The 17,207-nt window shown below is 42.8% G+C and overlaps 1 protein-coding gene across 8 annotated transcripts in view; it reads left to right on the top strand.

The window, feature by feature from the left end:
* Window positions 1-17,207, top strand: part of PTPN3 (protein tyrosine phosphatase non-receptor type 3) — a 1,297,151-nt gene that overhangs the window by 1,016,353 nt on the left and 263,591 nt on the right. For all 8 annotated transcript variants that reach the window (XM_044294788.1, XM_044294784.1, XM_044294789.1 and 5 more), the window contains 4 exons: window positions 4,621-4,698; window positions 11,501-11,557; window positions 13,010-13,166; window positions 15,627-15,784. In XM_044294788.1, the coding sequence (XP_044150723.1) occupies window positions 4,621-4,698; window positions 11,501-11,557; window positions 13,010-13,166; window positions 15,627-15,784 (450 nt within the window). The remainder of the gene's footprint in view (window positions 1-4,620; window positions 4,699-11,500; window positions 11,558-13,009; window positions 13,167-15,626; window positions 15,785-17,207) is intronic.

The following is a 17,207-nucleotide window of genomic DNA, read 5'->3' on the forward strand; positions in this document are numbered from 1 at the left end:
GGGCTGGGAAACCAGTACGAGACCCAGAGCTGCTCGTACTAGGCTGGGCCACAGGGTCCCTAACATGGCATTCCCCTAGCTCCGCCTGGCGGTGTCTCTGCCGCCTTGGGGGCTCATCATCATCGCTAGATGATGAGGAGGACGCGGATGACAACAGGAATGTGGGGTCATCATCGTCCTCACTGGGACTCTTGGAGTCTGAGGCAAGCTGGGCATATGCCTCATCGTCCGAGAACGTCCGGCGGGCCCAAAAAAGGGCAAAAAATGAGATTTTTTTTTCTAAACCACTGATGAACCGTCCGAAGTTGATCAGCTGTGGGGTGTGCGATTCACTAACAGTGGCTGGACGCTAAGAGTGCCGGCCACAGTCAGTGTACACAACAAAAAAACCTGCACCCCAAAAAAGTGGGGGGCAAGCGGCAGCACCCCTGGGTGTTCTAGGGTCACACAGCTGTGCTGTGGACCCCAGACACCCTAACATAGGGTGATGCAATAAAAAATTAATCCAACTAACTTTCCCTTAATTTTCCCTGCCTAACGCAAACTTTCCCTATGCTTTCCCTTTGTACCTGAAGTTCATATGGGGGGTGCTGGGGCACAGATCGGGTCCTGGGGGGCACAGATGGGGTGATGCTGGTAGCGATGGACGACATGCAGGCAGCTCCTCTATCCTCCGGCTCCGGAACACAAAAGGAGCAGGAGAGGAGCGCTTGCATCATTTGAATCTCGCGCAGTCCCGCCCACAGACCAATCAGAGGCGATCCTGAGAGGTGATGTCACCATCACCTCTCAGGATTGCTGGATGGTGATTGGTGGGGTGAAATCACACCACCATCACAATCTTGCTCCGGGTTATCGGGTCTTCAGAGACCCGAATAACCCAGAAACGCAGAAAACTGCAGGTCTGAATTGACCTGCAGTTTTCTGCGCTCGCCGGCATGGGAGGGGGGTCACAGGACCCCCCGGCGCATTTAGCCTAGGTGCCTGCTCAATGATTTGAGCAGGCACCGGATTCCGATCACCGCCCGCCACGCGGCGGTGATCGGAACCATACATGGCGTACCGGTACGGAACCGTACATACCGGTACGTCATGTGTCCTTAAAGGGGTTTTCTCAACACAGCGTTTCATACTTACCTGGTCCCGTCCACTTCCTGGTTTCGGCACTCGGCAAGAGGCAGGCTCCATCTTCATTGATGTCTTCTCCCGGCCGGGCCACGCGCTGTACTGAACGTGCACGCCGAGTCCGCGCATGCGCCCTGGTGACTTCTTCCTGGCCAGTATAGTATACTTGCCAGGAAGAAGTCACCAGGGCGCATGCACAGACACGGCGTGCGCGTTCAGTACAGCGGCCGGCCGGGAGAAGAAAAGAAAAGTCGTCTGCGCACGCTCTTCTCATGAATCGGAAGACAACAGTCAGGTAAGTATAGGTTTATTTTTTTCTAAGGGGTGGGGATTTGTTAATAAAATATATTTAGAAAAATTATCACTGTTAAATCATTAACAGATTTAACAGTGATCATTAAGATGATAATACCCCTTTAAGTACTAGGACATCATGACGTAGGTCATGTGTCCTTAAGAGGTTAAATATACAGACACCTTCTTATACCAGCGTCTGGTCCTGTGGGACAGTAAATAGGGAGCCAACATCTGGTTAAGTCCACCCCTCCAATGAGCGAATTATAGTTGTGGACACAGAGGGGCTTTTCAATGACTCCAGTTGCTCGTTCAATTTCGATTGTCGTGTCTGCGTGAATGGAGGAGAGCATGTAAACGTCACGCTTGTCTCTCCATTTCACCGCAAGCAGTTCTTTGTTACACAAGGCAGCCCTCTCCCCCTTGCAAGATGGGTGGTAACGAGCCGTTGGGGGAAGCCCCGGGGTCTAGGTCGCGCGGTGCCACAGCAGCCAATCTGTTCTAAAAACAAATGCCTGAAGAGGGGCACACTTGTGTAAAAATTGTCCACATAAAAATGGTACCCCTTGACAAATAAGGGTGACACCAAGTCCCAGACTGTCTTCCCACTGCTCCCCAGGTAGTCAGGGCAACCGACCGGCTCCAGGGTCTGATCTTTACCCTCATTTGTGCGTATAGCCTGTGGCCCTTTCACAGAGCTTATACAATTTGACCCCATACCGGGCACGCTTGCTTGGGATGTATTGTTTGAAGCCAAGGCGCCGGTTAAATGTATAAGGGACTCGTCTATGCAGATGTTTTGCTCAGGGGTATACAAATCTGCAAATTTGGTGTTAAAGTCTATGAGTGGCCGAATTTTGTGGAGCCGGTCAAAAGCTGGGTGGCCTCTGGGACGAGAGGTAATGTTGTCACTAAAGTGCAGGAAACGCAGGATGGTCTCAAATCATGTCCGGGACATGGCAGCAGAGAACATGTGATGAATTTAGTTTGTGGACCAATATGACCGCAATTCATGCTTTTTTGTTAGGCGCATGTTGAGGAGAAGGCCCAGAAAAGTTAAAAATTCGGAAACGTGGACGGGTTTCCACCGGAAAGACTGGGCATAAAAGCTTCCCGGGTTGGCGGCTATAAATTGAGTGGCATGCCGATTTGTTTCTGCTACGACTAAGTCCAAGAGCTCCGCAGTCAAGAACAGCTCAAAAACCCCCAGTGCAGATCCGATCTGAGCTGTCTCAACCTGAACTCCAGACTGGGAGGTGAAAGGGGAAACTACTAGTGCGGCTGAAGTTGGGGGCTGCCAATCAGGGTTTGCCAGCACCTCAGGGACTCTAGCGGCTCTACGGGCCTGTCTGTGCGGTGGCTGCGACGGGGGAACTAATGCACGTGCCACCGTACCAGCTTCAACTGCCCTTCTGGTGTTCGCCACTTCACCATGTTCTACGGCAATGCTGGTACTAGGTCCAGGATGGGCTGCGCTGCTGGGGTATGCCTCACCACGTAATCCGGCAGTGCAAGCCCCACTCTGCTGCCCTTGAAGCGGATCCTGCGCAACCTGTGGTCTAGGAACACAGGGACGGATACGCCTGGTGGTATCAGGGACCTCAACCTCATCGTCCGAACTTTGGGTCAGACTGCCACTGCTTTCTACAGGTTTGAATTCTGACCCGCTGGATTCGTCAGATGGGGGTTCCCATTCCTCATCCGACTGGGTCAGAAGCCTGTAGGCCCTGTTCAGAAGAAAACCCCTTACTTGCCATTTGGTCAACTAAATTTAGGGGATATTCCCTGAGACTACCCAAGAAAAAAAGCAAGACTGTCTTACAAATGGGAGGCTAGCAAAGTACCGGAGGCCGCTGCAATTGATAAAAAAAATATCAAAACAGATTTTTTTTTTATCGCCGCAGCACTTGTAAAGTGATTGTGCAGTGATAATGAAATAAATAAAATTTTGTCACTGCGGCAGGGCGGGCCTGGGTGAACACACGTGTGGGCGACCGATCAGGCCTGATCGGGCAAACACTGCATTTTGGGTGGAGGGCAAACTAAGGTGACATTAATACTATTATAGATCTGACTGTGATCAGTTCTGATCATTTACAGATACTATAAAAGTACCAATGCTGATTAGCGATACGCTAATCAGGAAATTAGTGACTGCGGTGCGGTGGGCTGGGTGCTAACCGACGCTAACTACCTAACAAAGGGGCCTAAACGATCCTAAAACCTAACCGTCAATACTAGTGGGGAAAAAAAGTGACAGTTTACACTGATCACTTTTTTCCCTTTCACTAGTGATTGACAGGGGTGATCAAGGGGTTAATTGGGGTGATGGGGTGTGATCTGTGGGCTAAGTGTAGTGTTTGGTGTACTCACTGTGAGGTGTGCTCCTCTGCTGGGACCAACCGACGAAAAGGACCAGCAGAGGAGCACAGAACCTGTTTAACACCTTATATTTATAAATATAAGGTGTTAAATTGTTTCTGATTCGATTTTTTTAAAAGTCACCAACCTGTCAGCGGTGATCATTGGCTGGCAGGCTGGTGACGAACTTCTGATGTAATGATTCCCGGCCCACACTGCGCATGTGCGGGCCGGCTCTGCCCGAAATCTTGCGTCTTGCGAGAAGACGCATCAGCGCATCTAGGAGGAACAACAGGGCCGCCGTCAGGACGCAATCCTGCGTGCGACGGTCCTGAGCTGGTTAAGGATGTGTTCTGTTATGTAAGCCTCTAAAAGTCACTACAGAACTGAATTAGTCCTTAAAGCTGGCTTTGGAAATTTTCTTGAAAATTTTAAACATTGCTTCTGAAATTTTAAGCCTTAAATCAACCTGCAAAAATACAATGGCCTTTATAAAATGATGCTTGAAAAAAGAAGGTTTATGGTGAAATTAGACTTAGTATAGAAGGTTAATACTAGCTGAGTCCTGAATGGGGTTAAAAACAATAAAAAAAATTTGCAAACAGTAAACTGTTAATCTTAAAGTATTAAATGTCATGTAATCCATTCTATTTTATTTAATCAGTTTTCTTACAAAGTTAAATACTTGAGACTTAGCAAAATAAGGATATTATTACTAGCATAACCCATTTCTGGATGAAAAGTATTGATAAGCTAACACTAACATACAACATTTTTTTTTTTTTCACTGAACAGAAATGTTTATATTTTATGCTGAAAATATATATTTTTTCAATGTAGAATGAGCTTGCCAATGGAAATTTGCTGTTAATCCGTATCACACCTGATGAAGAGGGCATATTTGGATTTAACTTGAAGGTAATACATTTTAATATATGGTAATAATGCACAACCAGAAAATGAACAAGAACACTTGGAAAACTTAAAGGGGTTGTCTTACTTCAGTAAGTGGCATTTATTATGTAGAGCAGGCGTGGCCAACCTGCGGCTCTCCAGCTGTTGTAAAACTAAAACCCCCACCATGCCGTGTTGTAGGCTGATACCTGTAGGTAGTCTCGGCATGCTGGGAGTTGTAGTTTTGCAACAGCTGGAGAGCCTCAGGTTGGCCATCCCTGATGTAGAGGAAGTTAATACAAGCCACTTACTAATGTATTGTGATTGTCTATATTGCTTCCTTCGCTGGCTGGATTCATTTTCATTTTTTCATCACCTTATACACTACTCGTTTCCATGGTTACAGACCACCCTGCAATCCATCAGTGGTAGTCGTGCTTGCACACTATAGGAAAAAGCATCAGCCTTCCTGGTGGCCGGGACCATGGGAGCACATAGGCTACTGCTTTTACCTATATGGTGCAAGCACGACCACCACTGATGGATTGCAGGGTGGTCTGTAACCATGGAAATGAGCAGTGTATAATGTGATGGAAAAATGAATCCAGCCAGCAAAGGAAGCAAAATAGATAATAACTAGGGATGAGTGAATCGACTTCAGATGAAACATCCAAAGTCGATTTGCATACAACTTAGGTCCAATACTGTACGGAGAGATCGCTCCGTACAGTATTAGGCCGAATGTACACGGCCGTGTTTCACAGCCGTGAGCGGTCCGTGGAACCACGGGCTGGATTCCTGCTGAGAGCAGGAGCGCACAGCGTCATTGGTTGCTATGACGCCGTGCGCTTCCTGCTGCCGCCGCAGTACAGTAATACACTGGTACAGATCATACCAGTGTATTACGGACCGCTCACGGCCGTGTGCATTCGGCCTTAGAATGTATTGGCTCAGATGAGCCTCAGTTATTACTTTTGCGAAGTTTCGCGTGACTTTGCGTAATAACTTCATAGATAAATTTTTACCGTGAAAAAAACATTTCCCGAACTTGGGTTTGGTTCCAAGTGGTACCTTGGAATCGAACCTGAGTTCTGGAAATGTTTTTTTACAGTAAAAATTAATCTATGAAGTTATTACGCAAACTCACGCGAGACTTCCCGAAGTAATAACTTCGGCGATTCTGAGCCAAAACATTCTAATACTATATGGAGTGCTCGCTGCGTACAGCATTGGACCGAAGTTTTATGTGAATCCCTAATAATAACAGTATATTAGTAACTTTCCCTACATGATAAATACAGCTTACTGAAGTGACAAAACCCCTTTAATGCAAATGAGCTTAGATTGACAAAGTACAAACTTCTATTGGTGCACCTTTTTGGGGGTTTTGCAGCAGGGCATATATTGAAGCAGAGTTAATAATGGGTGGCATCCAGGCTCAGACTGGCTCACAGGGGTACAGGTGAATCCCCCAGTGGGCCCCTGAGCAAGGTGGGCCCCTAGTCTCCCAGACCCTGCACAAGTGGCACATAACACAGTAGACTTACTACACTACATACATATATTCAATGTACAGCACCTCAACCAGCCTATGTTGATATAAAAAAAATTGATAGATTATTAAAGAAACTACCCAGTTAATTATTATAGACATGAGATGACTTCTAGGTATAGTGGAAGAACAGCCAGTATCCTCTTTTTCCCCAGGACCTACCTTCTCAAAGTTTCTGCAGAGACCCCCATATTCAATCATCTGGTAGCATCTAGATCTCTATTAGGGTAAGGCCTCTTTCACACTACAGTGTGTCGATTTGAGTGTTTTGCAGTCCGTTTTTCACGGATCCGTTGTTCCGTTTTTTTGCTTCCGTTGTGTTTCCGTTTCTGTTCCGTTGTTCCGTTCTGTTTTTCCGTATGGCATATACAGTATACAGTAATTACATAGAAAAAATTGGGCTGGGCATAACATTTTTAATAGATGGTTCAGAAAAAAACGGAACAGAAACGGAAGACATACGGATGCATTTCCGTGTTCCGTTTTTTTGCGGACCCATTGACTTGAATGGAGCCACGGACCTTATTTGCGGGCAATAATAGGACATGTTATTTCTTTCAACGGAACGGAAATACGGAAACGGAATGCATACGAAACACATTCCGTTTTTTTTGCGGAACCATTGAAATGAATGGTTCCGTATACAGACCATATATGAAACGCAAAAAACGGACCGCAAAATGATAAAAAAAAAACGGTAGTGTGAAAGACGCCTAAATAGGATTTTCATACTGTCCATTCTGAGCTATGCCTCGTACATAGCTCAATGTGGAGAAAGCAGCGGCAGGCCTGGATCGCTTCAGCAGCATCCAGGCTGCCATGGCAACCGATCGGAAGGCAGAGGGAGCCACATCCCTCTGCCTTCACTCACAGGTGCCGCGATCAGCGTTGATCTGTCAATGCGGGCGGGTGCCAGCTGATTGATACAGCCAGCACCAGCCATGTATTTAGCGGGCCCACTGCTCGCGCTTCCGGGCTTTTTAGCAGCATAATCTGTGGCCAATTAGGATGCCAGTAATGGATTTAAATGTGCTAGCTCTCGCTGAAGAGACCTAGGGCATTTAAGCTGCAGTTTTTATTTTGGCCAACATAAGAAATTAGCAATTCTAACATTTAAATGGACATAAAAAATCCATGAATGTTCAGAAATAAAAACAAAAAATTTCATTTTTGTAGGCTCAAATATGAGCTTCAAAATCATAACAAAAAGTAAAAAAACTTAAAATATATAAAAAATAAAAAATATAAAAGTTTAATTAAAAAATACATAAATAACAAAAAATGTAAACATCATGGGTATCACCGCAACTGAAATTGCCTGTACGATTAAAATATAAAAATATTTTTTTCAATTTGGCGAAAGGCATAAGGGAAAAAGGGTCAAAATAGCCAATTTTTTCATTGCTTCTCTTACTCAAAAAAATGTTATAAAATGTGATCAGAAAGTCACACACACTCCAAAATGGTATCAATAAAAACTGCAGAGTGTCCTGCAAAAAAGGAGACCCCCCACACAGCTCTGTAGATATAACTATAAAAAAAAGTTATGATGGTCAGAATATGGTGTTATAAAAAAACTTTTTCAAAGTTTACATTTATTTTTACACTATTTAGACATAAAAACCTATACATATGAGGTATATGATGGAATTAATGTAAATAATTTAAAGTATAACTGTCATATATTTTTTTGGGGAGTATTGGATTGTGGTGATTAATATCTCCTTGGTGGCCCTATTTAAACTTTTCACTGTGTATTCAATTTCCCCTTAATTCCACAGTTTTGTTCCCTGTTCTGTCTATTTTTACCTGTGCTTAAAATAGGGTTGCTAGGCATGGTCCGTCTATCTGTTGAAGGACGGAGGATGCAGAAGCAGCAGCCTGCAGGGTCACATTACTGACAGCCAGGGACTGTAAGTAAATGATTAAAGCCAGGTCCTCCCCAGCAGCTGATAACAGTGCCTGGGCTGTGTGCACTTCTCCCTGTCCCTGTGCTTGGCAGATGCTCCCTCACTCAGCAGATTGGGACAATGCAAAGTCGAAGCAGCGCAGACCAGGGAAGGGAGATCTGCCATCTGCTCAGTGTATAAATGAAAGCAACATGTGGTAAGAGGACCCCTTTGTGCTGCAGGAGATTAACCCTTTAGGGGGAGGGCTCTGTTTACTGACACTTTTGGGGGGCTATTGTTACTGGCTAGTGAGGGCAGGTGGGATTAGCCTCAGGAGGAGGGCAGTGGCGGCCATCTTTACTGAATAGGGATATTGCAGTTTTATGCAGACTGGTTGCTAAGGGCTGAATCTTATTAAATATGGGGTAAGTCAGTCTAATAGTAACTGATTCAGTCATCAGTAAGGGCTAAGATTGCATTGTGCTCGAAACATGTAGACTCTGCTTTCTGTACCTGGATTTTATACAGAATTTTCAATAAAGAAGCCTTGGATTACCACAACTACAAGCTGGACAAAATCTCTTCTCCTCTAACTGATTCTGGAATATCATGTTTTTAGTAACTACATATATGAAAATTGAAATTAGGGTCTAAATGTGACAGTTATCCTTTAAATCATTTACCGTATTTTTCGCCGTATAAGACGCACTTTTTCTTCCCCCAAAATGGGGGAGAAATGCCCCTGCGTCTTATACGGCGAATGCAGTCAGTTTTACATCGCTGGCAGCGATGTAAAGAGAGCGAGGACTCGGGGAGGGACTGGGAGGAGGAGCTGGGGCCGGCAATAGCAGCGGGGCGGTGCAGTCACTGTACTAAAGGCCCGCCCCGCCGCTCCGGTGTACTAATAAAATATGTCATATTCAATGAATGGTTATTAAATATTCCCCTTTATGCCTAATAGTACCTTAAATCCTTAGCGCTTCAGTAGTATGCAGGCTGGGCGGGCGGCAGCGTAACTCCCTGATGTCACGTGCCTGCGCCGCCTACTTTATGAATGAAGCAGGCGGCGCAGGCAAGTGACGTCAGTGAGTGACGCGCCGCGTGGGCTGCCCGGCCTGCCGGCATTGTACTGAAGCGCTTCGGATTTAAGGTACTTTTAGGAATAAAGAGGCATATTTAATAACTATTAATTGAATAAGACATATTATATTAGTATACAGGAGCGGCGGGGGATCTGTGGATGGCACAGTTATGGGCTGGGAGGGTCTGTGGATGACACATGTATAACAGTGCCATCCACAGATCCCCCCCTGTAACAGTGCCAGCCACAGATCCCCCTGTAACAGTGAAAGCCACAGATCCCCCCATAACAGTGTCTGTCATCCACAGATCCCCCCATAAGTGTCCGTCATCCACAGATCCCCCCATAAGTGTCCGTCATCCACAGATCCCCCCATAACAGTGTCAGTCATCCACAGATCCCCCCATAACAGTGTCCGTCATCCACAGATCCCCAGTAATAGTGCCATCCACAGACCACCTAGTTCCAAACCCACAGCACACCTTTTGGTTAAAAATATTTTTTTTCTTATTTTCCTCCCCAAAAACTTAGGTGCGTCTTATACGCCGGTGTGTCTTATACGGCGAAAAATACGGTATATAATTTAGGTCCAATAATTTATCCAATGTTAATATCTAGAAGGCTTCTTGGAGCCATAGTTTCTTTCCCCAGTTTGCCCCACGTGGGGGCTTGAATACTTTTTCGATGACTATTACTTTTAAAGTGTCATATGAACTATTATGATCAGATACAAAGGGGCACATTTATTAAGATCGGCGTTTTAGATTCTGGTCTTAATAAGGCCCTGATCTGGCGGTGGATCCGCCAAAGTTATTTAGAGGTGTTGGCTTCTACATTACGTGGCTTCGTAGCTGTCTTACATTGAGACCATTTTCAATGCCTAGCCCTTCCCTGCTGTTTAATAAATGACCCCAAAATATTTTGCAGCACCTGAAAGATTTCTGCGGCCAGCATTATTAATATAATTTAGTTGTTCTCCTATACGTTTCCTAATCGATCATGCTTTTCACATATTGCACCTGGCACTGATCACAAAAAAGTAATATATATATAACTAGAGATGAGCGAATTTCATATTTTGAAATTCGTTCACACTTCGTTTACTGGTAAAAGGTGAATTGCGTTATGGATTCTGTTACCTGCAGGAGTCCTCTCCTGCATAACGGAAACGGGACAGATCCGATATGCAGGCCATAGACTTCTATTATGATGGAATGAATAACGAATGCCTCCAAAGGCATTCCGTTATGCATTCCGTCAGAGAATTGCATTATGATCCATGGTAATGGAATCCATAACGCAATTCACTTTTTACCAGTAAACGAATCGTGAACGAATTTCATAACCGGAAATTTGTTCATCTCTAATACTATATATAGCCTTTATGGTGTAACATGTTAGGAAAGATTCAATGTGATAAGTTTTACCAGTGGAAAAATAAATAAATGTTTTAGTTTTAATCAAATATTGACATAAGTGGTACCTAGGGATGAGCGAATTGACTTCGGATGAAACATCCAAAGTCAATTTGCATAAAACTTTGTTCTAATACTGTACGGAGCAGGAGCTCTGTACAGTATTAGAATGTATTGGCTTAGATGAACCGAAGTTATTACTTTGCGAAGTCTCACGTGACTTTGCGGTAATTACTTCATAGATTAATTTTTACTGTATAAAAAACTTCCTGGAGTCTGGGAGTTTTTGTACAGTAAAAACTAATCTATTAAGTTATTACGCAAAGTCACGCGAGACTTCGCAAAGTAATAACTTCGGCTTATCTGAGCCAATACATTCTAATACTGTACGGATCTCCTACTATGGCAACAAAATGTACAGACCTCCAGCTTTCATACAGTGACAGCCTTTATTCTTTATATTGCAGTAAAACCGACATCTACGCGTTTCGGATCGATTATTCCTGGTCCTTTTTCCTGATTCTGTTTCTAGATCAAATGTACGGATCTCCTGCTCCATACAGTATTAGAACAAAGTTTTATGAGACTCGACTTCAGATGTTTTATCGAAAGTTGATTCTCTCATCCCTAGTGGTAACGTTCATACACATGCAGATGTCATTCCAAGCTTTTTTTAACTTGGATGCGTTATTTAGTCAAGGTACAGTAATTATTCACTGCTGTGCATAGGAGAGCTGTCGCCCTATCCAGTCCCTTGACATTCTTGTTTGGGGAGAGATGTGGTAGTTGAACTGACCAGCGGAGCTTCTGGATACCATGGGCAATGACAAAGCATGTAGCATGTTTATACATTTTAAGATAAGTCATATAATGTTTTACAAATTTACAGGGTGGCGTGGATCAAAAAATGCACTTGGTGGTCTCCAGAGTTTCCCCAGGATCACCTGTAAGTTTTATTCATTTATTAGAGATCAGCACGTGGTAATTTCTTAAGAAATGTGTAAAAGTTTAAATACCTGTGGCCATATCTATTAGTCTGAGCATGTTTATATAAAAACTATAGTTTGCCTTCATGTATATGCAGATAATACCCTCTCTTGGCTTAGGTTTCACTCCCCTACCAATGGATCCTAAAGTTTACCACTAAAGCTGTTGGTTAGACAATTAATCCACTTGCTAACCTACATGTTTGGCTCTCGTGTGCATATAACTTATTGTTATCAGGCACGCATTGTCTATTTCGATATTACAGAAATGTAGACAGTTGCATTCTACATTTAATTATAGTCTGCTTCCTACTTTGCCAACCCCTAGTCCTAACTCTATTTACCAGTATGAGGTCGGCAAAATATTTATAGTTGCCCCTGATGCTGGTTGGTCACTGTCTTTTCAGCAAACAAATTGCATAAATCAATAGTACATGTGAATATAAGAGACTCTGTAATATGTCATATCAGAGTTAAACACTTATCAGAGTAAAATGCTCCTTAACTTTCTCTGCTAAGTCTTTCTTGAGAGATGAGACTGCTGTCAGCTTACTAAAGGATGATGTAACATGCTGTAAATAACTATGTATGGATGAGGGGGAGTGAGCAGCATTGAGAAAGAAGAGACTAAAAAGCGATAAAAATAAATAAATCAGGGACACATTTGCTGGCCATAGAGGCCTAAGGAGAAGTGAGGGAGAATGCTGCTAGAGAGCTAAAGGCATTTTACTCTGATAAGATATATTACAAACTTTCTTATTCACTTTTATTATTAATTAATGTAAACACTTTTGAAATGCACCTTCACATTTACATTTTGTTGCAGAAAATGTAAAAACTGGAATTATGTTCGATTCATCTAAATGGAATTATTTTAGCAGCAAGAACATGGATTTCTGCAGGACCCATAAAGAAGAATGGAACATATTTTCACTTGCTGAAATTGTCTTTCACGTGTGGAGTTTATGAGCACTTAAACACAAATCATACTTAAATGTTTCTATTTCATAACAATATAATGGATATGCTGCTGATTCCTATGGAAAGAAACTGACATTCAGCAGCAGGTGGGCGGGGAGAGTCAGGGAACCTGTCACCTGTCAACTTTTTATTTTTACCAATAGAATCATCAGACAGTTTTAAAATAGTTTTCATACACAAAGTCATTGAAATTACTGCAATACTAGAGCCATGTTAAATGTTCAGTAGAAATTGTGAAAAAATATGGAGATATATGATATATGAAACAAATGCATTCCAGAATCTTCTAGAATATGGCTTGACCAATTCTGATTTGTTGTTGCATCTGGTTTCTAGCATTTTCCAGTTATTTCTTAAGAGATTACAGAAGTGTATTAAATTCATTGTTATTTCTGCAAATAAATTTCTGTTTATATGTGATCCTTACATAGGCAGATAAGTGTTCTCCTAAACTTGTGGAAGGTGATCAGATTGTGCTCATTAATGGTCGAGATATCTCAGAACACACGCACGATCAAGTGGTTATGTTTATAAAAGCCAGCCGGGAATCCCACACTAGGGAACTTGCTCTACTTGTTAGACGAAAAGGTAATTTTTTATGGGAAGAATTGTCAGGTCAACATCATTAATATCATAACATTGAATTATTTTATCATATAATTTTCCAAGACTTGTAATTATTTCCATCTTTATGTGTACAAAACATCAATAATATACAGTAATTGGCGATGAGTTCTCTTCAGGATTTCTGCAGGCTTGTTTGTTTCAAGATCATGCAGAAAATGCTGCAGTTGAGGGATAACAACTTTACTTTGTGTTTACTTTTATCATTCATTTCCAAGTTTAGAGTTTAGAGTTAAGAATTAATCCATACAGAAATCTGAACCTTTTCAGGTGAATAAAATTCTTGTCTTCTTGATTGTAGCATGTATAACATGAGTAAAATGAAAGATACAGCATTTCCTTTCATAGATATTTACATTAAATGCACGCTTAAATGCTCACCGACGTTTCACACAATTTTGCATAAATCAAGTGACCATAAGAAAATTAATAATGTGTCTTATCAGAGAGAAATGTCTAGTTTTCATGTTATCAGATGCTTATCTCTCCCTCCTTGCTAAATTATATTCCTTTTGAAATATGCTTTGAATCCATCCCTGATGGGAGCAGCTCACAGAAACATTACATTATATGTTAATAATTGTTAGCGATCTGGCAGTCTAATACTGCATCCGAATTCTCATTCGTCGGGCAATTCAGATCTGTCAGCAGGCTGAAAGATCTGGATTTGCCGGTGGCAGATACTGCTGTGTAATCACAATCTGCTGCCGGCACACTGGTGTCCTGTATGGCATAGCGATCGTTCGTCCCCATGCTGCGGAGGACATCGCTGCATGTAATAGCAGCGGTGTCCTCTGCTAGTTATCTGGCTACTGTTGGGAGGGAACGCTTCCCTCCTGACAGTCGCTTCCAGCATCAGAGTGTCTTATACACCCTTTAGTCTACACACACCAGTTCTTGGAGAACTGCAAACATTCAGCATGCACAGGATAAAACTGGTAAAAGATGCCATATACAAGTTATATAGCGGCCAGAAATAGCATTATTTATCATGTACACACATTATGGATTACTGCCATATTGAAAGGTTAGTTATGCTTCATAGGGATTGTCTGAGATAAAAAAAAAAATCTCAGACATGCCCTGAATGGTCTAAAATAAAAATGGTGTCATGCTTATCTCTTTCTCCAATACCATTTTCTGTGCCACCTGCTGCTGCTTGTGACAAGTGGGTAGACCTCAGCTGGACCTTATTTTATTAAGGTGGGCGAGGAGAGCCATGAGCTCATGAATATGGGGACTCATTAGCATGCTCTGGAGCTGTTTAGTAGAAGATTTTGGTTCAGTACAAGAAATGGCTGGGTCAATTAAAGAAAGCATTTTACTAAGGAGACCAGTCACTACAGTGATCCCTCAAGATACAATGGCCTCAGGATACAATATTTTCAACTTTTCTGACCTATCTTAAGTTGAAACTAGACTCAACATACAGACTCAGCTCCAACAAATCAACTACACTTCTCTGGAAAATAGCTGTATTAGTTGTTAGCTATCTGAATATGTAAGGACCTTTTGTATCCATCTTAGTTATCTGCTAATTTTTATTAAATCTTCTTCTATCTTGGATGACATTTTGGGACTTTTGAACCAATTACTCAACTTACAATGGTTTCAACATACAATGGTCCTCCCGGAACCAATTAATATTGTAACTTAAGGGACCACTGTAGTTTAGGTTGCCCTTAGTTAGGACATCAGAAAACTGGTGACAGATTCCCCTTAACTGCTTCTTTTGTATAGTTAAAGGGAACCTGTCATGTGGATATTTGATTATAATCTAACTAATTATATACAATCATTAACTACTAAAAAGTGCCTTAGATGTATTCACTTACTGGTGTGACAGATGGTTATCTCATAATATACACACAAAGATGCCGCATGCTGCATGCTAATGAGCTGATTCGAGTCCGGCGTGAGGTCCTCGAGTCCAGCGTATATTTAATTCAGAGCTATAGCCACTCCCCTGCCCACCTGCTGCTGATTCCTATGGAAACAAACTGACATTCAGCAGCAGGTGGGCGGGGAGAGTCAGGGGCTCATGAATATTCATGACTCATCATTATCAGCTGGAGCTTTTCAATACAAGATGTTGGCAGATTGACTGGGTCAATTAAAAAAAGTGACCCAGCATTTTGTTAAGAGAATAAGTCACTTATTTATGTTGCCCTTAGTTAGGACACCATAAAACTGGTGACAGGTTCCCTTTAAGCACATCATGCGTTCAGACTATGCAGTGTCAGCATGGCCCTTGCAGTGTTGCCTCTTGCTTAATGTCCATTTCCCTACTTAAATACATTACAGATGAAAAGGTGATGTCTCCTGAAGTCAAAGCTGATACAATATTTAATATAATACTACATCAGAGCTGTACATTTCATACTAAAATGGTCTCAGAGTTAATAAGCACTTATTATTGTTTAGTTCTGAAGATGTTTGGAGAGCTGAAATCAAGCGATGAAGCAGACTTTCATCATTTTCCACCAACAATACTTCCCACAGAATACTGTGATACATTGCAAGGGTCAATGGAGCAACTTGCTAAAGGCCTTGAGACTGGAATTGTCCTCATTCAGTTTGAGGTTTGTTTAATTTTTCATTTTAATGAAATGGTATACCGTAATTGTAAGTATATTTATTGTAAATGGTTGGTAGTTCTAGGATGATGTGGCAAAGAAATGGCATCTTAACAAAGGATGGTTTTATAATTCATATTTATATACAAATAAAAAACCTCTTGAACACAGTCAATCACCAAACACCATCTGTTACAATATCAATAACATTTGCTATTTGCCAAGCCATATTTAACACCAAATGAAACATATACACTACTAAACTATACAAAGCACACCTACAACAAATATTATCAACAATACAACACAATACCCTGTAATAATACAACAAAAGGGCCTATCTGCAGCCCTGGGCCTTAGTAAATAAAGTAGGTACTATACCTCTCCATTAAGGGTTAGATACTGTTCCGTGGTCTGGTTGGAGCAGAGTGGTGATGTACAGAAAGTCTGAGGCTCCTGGGTGATGGACTCTAGGTTTCTCCCTCTTCATTCCTTTTTGCTTTCACTCCCTCTTCTCTGTATTGCGATTGTAGTGAGAAAAGATAGGAAGGCGCTCATAGGGTAATAAATTCAATAATGAACATATGGTATTAAGACATCAATGGTTGTGCTCACCTTACAGTGTTGTGCATACGTGGGCACAACACTCGTGAGGACAAGGGGTTGGTGCAGCCGGTATCTTCTCAGTCCATCTATGGCTCCTGCCATCATTACACAACAGGTCTCCTCGATCGAATTGTCCCTACCGTCACTTGCCACCCATTTAATTTCCTTAAACCTCTTGTCAATGCATCCCCCACATTGGACCTTTTCCCTCCCCCCTCCCCACACATAGTACACAGCCCCCCCCCCCCCCCGCCATCATAATCTTCCCCGCACCGCTCTCACTGGCCCAGTAACCCCTTTGCCTGTTCCATCTCACCGGCCCATCCTCCCACCAGTCTCAATTTCCATCTCCCCTCCAATTCCTCCCCTTTCCCTCCCTCCCCCACCTGTCACTCCAATAACGCTCCCCCATTTCAATTATGCTTACACCATTAGTCTTCTCGGTGTATAAAAAGTTTTTATCAGTCCCTTCCCCCAACATCTAGTTTATATCTGCCTTTATTTATCAGCTACACTATCAAACCCTCCTCAGTTTCCCTTCACCCCTACACCATTCCCCACTCATCCATCCAGTCATTGTGCATGATATTCCCCCTGAGAGCGCTCTCTGTTCAGGGAGCCAGCATCAAACACAGCGCACAGCACATGCGCTGTTCACAAACGAGCAACTGCCAATCCGAAACTCCGCCCCTCTCCCTCCTGCTCTTCTGAGCGCGCCTTTCAGCAGGCGTGCAAGGCCACGCTCCAAGCCCCGGCACGGACCTCACAGGTAATTCCAGCAGCCGCCTCTCCTATCTACACTGCAATTTTTGCCTCATACAAT

Source organism: Bufo gargarizans, chromosome 5, assembly GCF_014858855.1.
Source record: "Bufo gargarizans isolate SCDJY-AF-19 chromosome 5, ASM1485885v1, whole genome shotgun sequence".
Taxonomy (NCBI): Eukaryota; Metazoa; Chordata; class Amphibia; order Anura; family Bufonidae; genus Bufo; species Bufo gargarizans.